The 10,056-nt window shown below is 45.1% G+C and overlaps 1 protein-coding gene across 2 annotated transcripts; it reads right to left on the bottom strand.

Moving 5' to 3' along the window:
• Nucleotides 1-2,630: 2,630 nt before the first annotated feature.
• On the bottom strand, nucleotides 2,631-5,908 carry LOC101072526 (homeobox protein engrailed-1-B-like). 2 transcript variants are annotated; one of them, XM_029840966.1, is made up of 2 exons: nucleotides 5,098-5,908; nucleotides 2,631-3,340 (listed from the first exon to the last, which is right to left on the bottom strand). In XM_029840966.1, exons 1-2 carry the CDS (start codon nucleotides 5,618-5,620, stop codon nucleotides 3,009-3,011), a joined length of 855 nt encoding a protein of 284 aa, XP_029696826.1. In that variant the 5' UTR covers nucleotides 5,621-5,908; the 3' UTR covers nucleotides 2,631-3,008. The 2 variants fall into 2 exon arrangements, with proteins under 2 accessions (XP_029696826.1, XP_029696827.1); XM_029840967.1 differs by having other exon boundaries at nucleotides 2,631-3,328.
• Nucleotides 5,909-10,056: the final 4,148 nt, after the last annotated feature.

The raw sequence follows: 10,056 nt of genomic DNA, 5'->3' as shown, positions 1-10,056 counted from the left end.
GTTCGGATGCGCCGGTGCTGATTTAAACATGTGTTTGACGGGGTTGAGGAGGTTCTCTGTCGCATCTTGCAGCCGGATGAGCCGCGTAACGTCGCGGGCATCATTTTTTCCTCGTTAGTCAGCAGCTGAAAGGGTCAGAGCTCGCCTGCTCTCCGGCAAATTGTGCAATTTTGATGCGTCCTGAATAAGAAGCGCGGGCTGTTGGGGGCCTGACTGGGTATCTAATGCAATTTCGAACAACAGCATGAGAGGGTGAGGCTTGGAGGTTTCCCTCTTTTTGTGTCTCCTTTCATTCCAAAGGCAACAGTCGGGGAGGAATTCATCTAAAGTTCTCAGCTTCGCACCGCCATCGTCACAGGGCAGTGATCTAAGGAGCTCCTTTAAATGGCGCTCTGTGGAAGCCCGGGCTCTCTTTTCTGCCTTTTTGCACAGGCTTGTATGTCTCGGCAGGACGACCCCACCACCACCACACCCTCCCTACCACCCTGTCTGCCTGCCTGCCTGTCTGTCTCTCTGTCCGTATTTTCCTCAACACTATCACGTAAAAACCAACTCGCCGCCTCGTTCGGAGCCCTTTGATTGACAGGTGGTTGGATCGCGTTAAAACGCCTGAATAATTTCAACAACAAATCTTTTATCTGACTCTGGGAATGTGTCATAATTTAAATACTCAACAGTTGCAAATATGCGTTACTAAATATACTTGGTGGTGCGCGCACAGTTTTATTGGAGGCATGCAAAGCACCGTGAGCCTAAATTCGAAATTTTAAAACAGGTATTTAGGTTCTCTTTAAAGAATGTGATTTTTAACCTTGTTTAAACTGTTGATGGTGGACTAAACAGTGGGTTTTAAATTAACCTCGTGTCGCTGTTTAATTTATTTGAGAGAGATTTCTTTAATTTCTGGTGCAACTTTCTCTCTAATCGTAGCCGTCATTTCTACATATTATATAACGGTGTGTGCGCGGGGGTGTTACCTGCGCCAAATCCAACTCTCTCCTCTTTTCAAACATGCCAGGATTTCCAGTGTGTATTCTCCTTTTATTGCCTTTCATTTGCATATAAATTAAATCCATATTGTGCCTGCGAGGCAGACTGCGCTAACTATGCAAACGATCCCTGGATTTTCTTTGTTTTACAGATAATAAAAAAAAAACCCTCGGCTTCCCTAAATGACAAGGTGGGGAGGCGGTGGGGGGCAGGCAGTGAGAAAGCCCGTCGCAGTTTCATAATTGTATGAATTTTAAATACAATGTTGCGGGAGCCTGTTCCGCGCACGCAGCGGGGATCGCAGCGATCGTTCTAATATTAGAGCTGCGGGGTGAGCTGACCGTGGAGCGCCTCTTCACCTCCGCTCACACATGCAGGCCAGATGGCGCGTTTGTGTGTGCGTGTGTGCGCGCGCGCACGTGCACACATTAGCTGCGTGTGACTTTCCCCCTGCTCTCACTCAGGGCAGCGCGTTTAAATCCCTTTAATGAACGCACTGTAAACGGACTATTTGTGGTCGGACTTATGCACGTGTTTCATTTCTGATGCGTAAACAGGCCGTCAAAGAACCATCTGAGGATGTTCGGATGGGATCTGGTTTCAGATTGGATGGCCAATGGGGAAAAAGGTTTCCATGCATTATCTCTGCGCGTACACGCGGATAAACAGCTCTGAGACCCCGCAGAATAACCTGCTCACCGACAGCGACGCGGCCGCTCATAGTTATTGAAATCAATTACGGTCTGCTATGCTATGTGCTTATTAAATTTCTGCTCTATATAGGCAGAGCCGAGCACACGCAGCAGCGCACGAAATAATTAAGGAGGCTGAAAGGCGAAGGCCGTGAAGAGCTCTGCAGCAGACCTCTGCACACTGCTCAGATCTTAATTAAATAATCCAATCAGCGATTGGCTGTATGGAGGCCATGCCATAAACACAACATAATCCCATAGGCCCGCAGCGCCACTGCAATCATCCAGTCTTTGGGAATTTTCACTTGTTTTTTTTTTAGGGGAATCATTTCAAATTAAACCTCAGACCCCAGGTTGGCGAAATTTCAGACATTTCACTGTTCAGTTGCGCAAAAATCAGCAGAAATCCCCCCGCAGAAAGAGCGCGAGTCAAACAGAATAATGGCTAATTAAAAAGAAAAAGGGCGAAACGGAGGAAAGGTTCTGCCAACACTGTTCACAAAGGACCGCGGACATGTTGTGTAAAACACCCGTAACCTTTCTGTCTTATCATCAGCCCCCGCCCTGCCAAAAATGGAAGAGAAAAGAAAGAAATCTGGCTCCTGATTGCATATTTCTCCTAATCTCCTAGAAGTAAAAAGGGCACCAAATTCCGCGCTGTCTGTTCAAACCAGTCAGATATATGCGGAGGCCCTTTAACCCCCCCCCAGACCCTCAAAACACACCAGCAGACACACGCAGACACCCAAACACACTCCGTGGTGTCACAGAGTTCACCGGCCTCTGTCCGGCCTGAACCTGAGGTCACCAGAGCCGGCAGACTGCTGCGAGAGGGGGGAGAGGATAATAATAATAATAATAATAATAATAATAATAATAATAATAATAATAATAATAATAACAATAATAATAATAACAATAATAATAATAACGCAATGAGTGTTTTAATATGTGCAAAAGAAAGAAATGTCTCCATCTTTTCTTTTATTTCAGACTACATGTGGACATATTAAAATCTTTGGTTTAACTCTGCAGGTTGTGAAGTAAAATGTGGCGCAGGGACTCGGGAGACAGACCCACAAAAGAACAAATATGACAACAGAGATGATCCTGAAATTAAATATACTGTGTACATCATGATAGGTGTGTGGCTATATAAACTTTAATAACGCTCGTTTATATAACTATGTCCATATACTGTCACTATAAACAGAAATCTATGTCCGTGTCTTTGTGCGTGTGTGCGTGTGTGTGTGTGTGTGTTTTAAATAGTCCCCCCTCCCCTTCATTCACTTCCAGTTCAGTTTTAGCTCCAGCTGAGTCCTGCTACTCGCTCTCGTCCTTCTCGTCCTGCACGGTGGTGGTCGAATGGTTGTAGAGTCCCTGGGCCATCAGCTGCAGGGCCAGTGAGTTCTTGTAGCCGCTGGCTTTTTTGATCTTGGCCCGCTTGTTCTGGAACCAGATTTTGATCTGAGACTCGTTCAGGTTGAGTTCCTGGGCCAGAGACTGTCTCCGCTGCTCCGTGATGTAGCGGTTCGCCTGGAACTCGTTTTTCAGTCTCTGCAGCTGTTCGGCCGTGAACGCTGTCCTCGGCCTCTTGTCCTCCTTGGTGCTCTTCTTCTTTTTCAGTTTCCGTGTCCTGGGGCCTGGCGTGGAAACAACAATTGAAATAAAATGTTTATTTCTTTGTTTAGGCGGAGGCGCGCCCTTGCGTCAAATGCGCCGCTTCCGTCAACGGCGGAGCGGAAAATGATGCCGCCGGCGGCACTTTACCCTATTTTAAAATCGTGTTAATGTCTGGTTGACACAACGCCCATTTCAAGACTGAAGTTTCCTTATGTTGCCTTGATTTTTATCCTAATGCCGACAGATACACGCACGGGCCGTTTAAATATGTTGTGGGGTTTTACAGGCCGCGCGTCCTTTTCAAGCAGATGTTGCGACATTAATTATGCGCTTGTTGTTCCAAAAGCAGAAACAAGAACACATCTGAAGTTGGTGGAACACACCACTGATGAAGGTTTAGAACCCTCCGTCCCGTTAGCTGCAGGCCGCCGGAACAAAGCGAGACTAAATCCTATTGTGTATAATCAAAGGTGTGACGCGCTGCGCGCATGTTATACGACGCATATGATTGTGACACAGACGGGCCTCATATAGGTCAGGAAATCCCATAATCCTCCACGGCGAGCGGGGAAATTTTGGATCCGCGGTCTTTTATTGTGATCTGAACTCATCTGCTGGGACAGATGCAGATGCACGAACGGCGGAGGCAAACCTGTGATTGCCCCCCCCCCCCCCCACCCCCCACCCCCCCAACACAGGCAGAAGCAGCCGTCAGTCTGACTTCACAGAATACAAAATATCCAGGAGAAGACCAGGATGGCGGGTGGAGGTGTCGACATGGGAAGATCTGATTTGTAGTCATGATCAAAATACGAAATAAAAGGAACGCGCTCCCCGGTCAGGATACACTGATTTAAAAGAAGAACACAGAAATAGAGCGAGGCTCAACTAAAAAGCCTCATCATAGTCCAGAGATGGCAACAATGGAAGGTTAGAACTGCCAAAAAAGTGCTGTTATTAATATTATTATTAACAATATTATTATTATCACCATTATTGGTCTATCGTTATTATTGTTGTTATTTTCCCCGTCCTCATAGGGAATATAATCTCCTGACATGGACTTGGACAGTGGACTTCAGTCAGTTTTAAATTGTAAATAGTGCAGAAAAATAAAGATAAAAGAGATGTTTAGCTGTATTTAGCCCATCTATCTTCTACTGGTATCACCTTAATAGGGTTATAAAATTGCCCATTGTTTATTCATTTTCATTTTTAAAAAATCAGGTGTGTGATAAAACCTGAAATAACTCGAATAAAAAGTGTGCGCCATGATCAAATGATACACCATTGTTATCTAATATTAAAGACTAGTTTATAGTAATTGTATAATAATAATGCATGCAACCAGGGGAATAATATCCTATATATTTAATTTGTTATTGTACAATAAATTGCACAACGAAACAATGGCATTGTTGTCATTGGTCTACATTTATGGACATTTTTCACTTTAACTGACCTGAAGCTGTTGTTTTTTTTGATTGTTTGCTTTGTTTTGTTTTTTGAGTCATTCACATGATTCGATATTATCCTCTATATATTTAACATCCCATATTTCTCCCTTTATATATCCCCCATATCTGATGGCATGGTATAGCTTCACCTACAGCTTTATGTCAAGAAATATCAAACTCGATTTAAAGGAGGAGTGTTGCGTTCAATGGCGACTTAATTCGATTCTAGATTCTTTGCTAGGTCCATAATAATACTAATAATAATACTAATAATAATAATACTAATAATAAGGAGCCCAGCACCAGAGCTCCGGGGACTACTAGCGCCTTACCAGATGAGGGCCGGTCCGAGTAGCGGGTGCAGTACACCCAGGCGGGCCACAGCAGCTGCTGGCTCTCCGAGGTGGCCGCGGTGCCTCCGGTGCTGCCGCTCACGACCACGATAGACGACGGGCTGTCGGCGAACCTGCCCGTCCCGTTGCTCGCCGCGTCGCCCTGTTTCGACGAGTTCTGCTTGGACGAAGGCGACGAGGACGTGGACGACGAGGGCGACGACGAGCTGCTGTCGCTGCTGCAGTTGGAGTCCAGACACAGGCTGCCGGGGTGCGGCGGCCTCCCGCCGCCCAGCGGGTTCACGTTCTCTCGGCCCGGCGTCTGGCTCCGGTAGCTCGGCTCCTTTCGGCACCCGAAGTCCGGCCGAAGGATGTTGTCTATGAAAAAGTTGGTGGTTCTGTGGGCCTGCTGGGCGGCCTGGTGGGGTAAAACCAGGGGAGGGGATGGGAGGTTCGGTGACAGGGACATGCTCTCTTCCTCGGTGGAGTCCCGGCCGCTGTTGGGCTCCTTTTGCTCTTCCATAACCGTGAACAATTTCACGCCGAGCTCCACTTGTTGCTTCCGCCCCTTTCGGTATCCAGTTTTGAGTGTGAAAACAAGCCTTTTGTTGCGGAATCAAACGAGCAGGTACCTGTGTTCTCTACAACAGTGTCGACATGTTCCCTCCTCACAGCCTTCCGAGCGCTGGCATGGACGCACGCTTCCAGGTGATAGCCGGTGTCCCTGCCTCTCCGCGGTGCAGCATAATATCTGCGCAGCCGCTCGCGCTAAACTCTCCTAAAACCGTTATTTCTGCTCTTGCGCGTGGGTTTTTTTTCCCTCTTACACTCCACTCGGGAGCACGTGTGCGCGCGAGCACGTGCGACGAGCCAATGGGCTGCAGAGATCGTCACCGTCTCAATCGAGGACGTCCAATTAGAATCCGCCCCCCCCCCCCTCCCTCCCGTCCGTGACAGAGTGCGCGCGCGTCACCATGCCCGCGCGTGAGATCTAGAGATTTTTGAAGAGGACGGACGTGCACGTATTGTCAGAAAGAAACGACAATATTTTAATTAAAAAACACAAAATTAGGGTTTTTAATCTCTTTTGTGATGATCAGAGAAGCGAATCGGTTTTCTTAATAATTTGGGGGTTACAGTGAACTCGTTACTCGTAAACAGAGGAACAGAGGTTATCGTTGAAGGGTTTTTAAACACAATTTATAGATTGATTTTTCTTTTTAAAAAAAATTGTTGGCAGAAAATGAGGTTAAATGGTAATCTGCTTCTCCCTTGAAGCTGTTGTGTCATCGGTGGGAAATCTTATAAACACAGCAGAAAGCACAACAATATCCTCTCAAATGTGGCTCTTTTGAAGGAAAAAAAAGAAGGTATGGTGATTAAGAGTATCTTTTTGGTTGAAAAATTCCTTCGTATACGCCTCAGAAATAACCCCAAGTGTTTAATATTTATTCCATTTCACATTTTTTTGATTCTCTAGCTTCAGAATAACACGCATTACTTCCATCATACCTATAATCAAACATTACAAAAATCATATTTCACTAAATTTATCTAGAAACTCAGATTTATTGAGGCCTGTTTTAATTTAAATGGTTTTTATCCGGGTTGGGGGAGCGGTTGGATTCAAAATTAGTGACCACGTCGAACAAAGGTTGTTTTTTTTAAATAAAAATAATAAATTAATTGTTTTGATTTTTTAATAAATTGCCTCTAAAGGCGCAGTGGGAACATACCTGCGCACTTCAATTGAATTTTAACTTTTTTTGGACAAAGTCTTTATGAAACATTAAGATTACCAGGTTTTAGGGACACAATGGACCTCCGTCATTGTTTTAATGAATTGCCACTCGCGCTTAATTGGCCACTTGAAATAAGAATATTAATAACGATAATGGCGAACCTTGGGGAAGACAAGAGGGCGGTGTTGATGTTTAACAGCAGAGAAGTGAAATCTTTATCCAATGCACAGGCCGGACTGCAGAAACTATGGCTACTTAATTAAATTCCAATTAGGACAGTATCAATACGCTGTTTAGCCGCAGCGCCATTGTGCGTAAATGAGCTCTCAGTCTGCTCTTATCTGCCGCGGCAAAGAGGGGCTCCTTGAGAGGCTCCGCAATAGATAATTTATAGCTTTTAATTAGTCTTCATCGTGGCCGATAGGGCCAGTGTTCATCACGGAGAGGGAGGCTGAATAAAAGCCGAGTGAGGAGCGCTGTCAGCGGGCTCTGGCAGGGCCCTTAATCAAAGTGAGGCAGGGGCCGCGGTACAAGGCGCGTAATTTCCAAGGTGCTGATAAAGCTTGTTGAATAATAGCGGAGCTCCGCGGAGACACCATTTACAGAAATGACTTTATTGACGGCTTAACGTTGGTCATTCATTTTACCTTTCATGCGTTGGGAGTCGGATTTGTCGCCGTAATAGGATGATAAATGTACCAACGGATCGCGGCCCCTCGCCCGTATTGAGTAGCCTATATATGGGCTTTATGAGGGGAGCGCGCGCGCGCACACACACACACACACACACACACACACACACACACACACACACACACACACACACACACACTGAAGGGAAGTCAGAGTGTGTGCAGTTGTTATATCAGAGAGAAAATCACCTCTTTGGTCGCCCCTCTTAACCTTCCTGTGTGGTCGTGGAAGCCTCATCAACATGCTCCAATCTGACCTCTAATCTCAGCTAAAAACCAGATTTCATTATACGCTGCTGATTCTGCTGATGCGCGTCAGATTTGTGTGAATTCATTCTGCTCCACACTCATGATACAAAAAAGACCCACTCGGGCTGTTTCACATTGTCCTCATTTCAACTTTAACTTCATTTCTTTTTAAGTGTTTGTGTTGCGTTTTCAGAAAGGCGCGGACAGCATATTGATCAGATTTTCCGTTTGATAATTCAGTCAAAAGATAGTTTCAGTCATCATCAGAGAACCAAAAAACACCGGTTTGAAATGCAAATAAAGAAATGTGGAAACTCCAAACCGGGAAAAGCGTTTTCTCATAGTAGAAAATAGGCTTACTCGTCCATCAGTTGCAAAAGTGCATCGGGGTGTGTGTGTGTGTGTGTGTGTGTGTGTGTGTGTGTGTGTGTGTGTGTGTGTGTGTGTGTGTGTGTGTGTGTGTACGCTGGAGGTATACTGTATAATGTATATGATACTGCTGAGGAAATGTTGGTCCTTAGATCAAAACGCCACCGTGCTGCCATCTGGAGTACAACAAAGATACTGAAGTCTCACATATGCGGTGTTTCCGTTGAAAGAAAGAGCATTTTTCCCCCCGGAAATTTCGATACTATCATTTGTGAGTATGTAAACGTTTTAATGGTGTGAATGAAGTTCTCTATATTACACCTGGTGCGTCTGTGACAGCAATAAGTAAATACTGAGCGAAAACACCCGAAACGCGCCATTATGAGTGGAGCATTGGCGACATCTAGTGGCCAAAATACGAGGATACGAGACCATAATTTTGGATGATTAGAGTTTTCTTTTAATCTATATTTGGCTTCCATTCATAGAAATACAGTACCCCAAAAACACTGTTTGGTTTCAGGTCTATTTCATAATTTCTGGTAGTTTATTTTGAACTCATAATTCCTAAAACTAATAAATATGCAGAGAAGTCGAGCTTGATCCTGTAGTCTGAGGATGACGGTGCCATCAAAGGCCTCTACAACAAGGTCAGTTAGTAGTTAGTACTTGTGCAGTTTCATTATCACATAATAATGAAAGGGACAAATTGTTCCAATCACTGCTGGACTCAAATTTGAATGTGTCAGTCTAATTGTCTCAGCAGAGCACGCCTGTGAGCTGATGGAAGTAGCTTAGATGAGTTTAGGTGGGTGCACTCACCTAAAATGGTGAGAGACTTCTTTGTAGCTCTGCATTTGAATAAAAGAGGAAGTTCAACCAGACTAAGACCAGCAATTTAACTGCACATTCTCACGCGTCCAAGCCGATTCCTGGGTTTGAGGATGACATATTCTGCAGTAGCCGATTAAATCCAACTTGAACGATCCTTTATTGAACATTGTGACCTGGTCATGTGATCATGGCAGGGCTTCGGGCAGAAAGCACAGACATCAGTGGAGCTTGTAACGTTTACTGTGAAAATGGATTTGTGCTAGGACATGTCCCGAGTAAAGAGAAGTTACTGATAATATATAACAAAATCAAATCAAACACAGTAAATGAAGACTTAAAATAAATGAAAATAAAAATACATATATCCACATAAATCACCCAGTATTCACAGATACTGCTGCAATCCTAAATCATTAACATGCACATAAACTGAATGTAAGCTGAAAGCTAGAAGCATCTCAGTGAGCTCAACAATGCTAAATCGAGTTTTTACTAACAAGGAAATATGGACTTTTTAAAGAGTGCAAATTTACAGCAGGAGGAAAACAACACGATCAGAAAAGGTAAATAACATGTATATATTCATTTCACATCCATTTGGATATTGAATGGAGAAGAAAAAGAGTTTTAAATTACTTTGAACTTGGCACAACATGTGGAACCTTGAAGAAGATGGGCTACAGCAGCAGGAGACCAGACCGGGCTCCACTCCTGTCAGCTCAGAACAAGAAAGGGAGCAGAACATTCGATGTTAGATTAGACATTAAATGTTGACTGGTCTGAGGAGGCTCGATTACTGCTGCTGCTGCTGCTGCTACTGCTGCTGCTGCTGCTGCTGCTGCTGCCCTGCTGCTGCTGCTGCTGCTGCTGCTGCTGCTGCTACTGCTGCTGCTGCTGCTACTGCTGCTGCGCTGCTGCGGCTCTGCTGCTTGCTGCTGCTCTACTGCTGCTTCTGCTGCTACTGCTGCTGCTACTTCGGCTGGCTGCTAGCTGCTGCTGCTGCTGCTACTGCGGCTGCTGCTGCGACTGCTGCGACTGCTGCTGCTATGCTGCTGCTACTGCTGCCTGCTACG

This window comes from Takifugu rubripes, chromosome 8 (assembly GCF_901000725.2).
Source record: "Takifugu rubripes chromosome 8, fTakRub1.2, whole genome shotgun sequence".
Classification (NCBI taxonomy): domain Eukaryota; kingdom Metazoa; phylum Chordata; class Actinopteri; order Tetraodontiformes; family Tetraodontidae; genus Takifugu; species Takifugu rubripes.
Note: the sequence above shows the minus strand (reverse complement) of the source record. Positions and strands in the feature narration are given on the sequence as shown.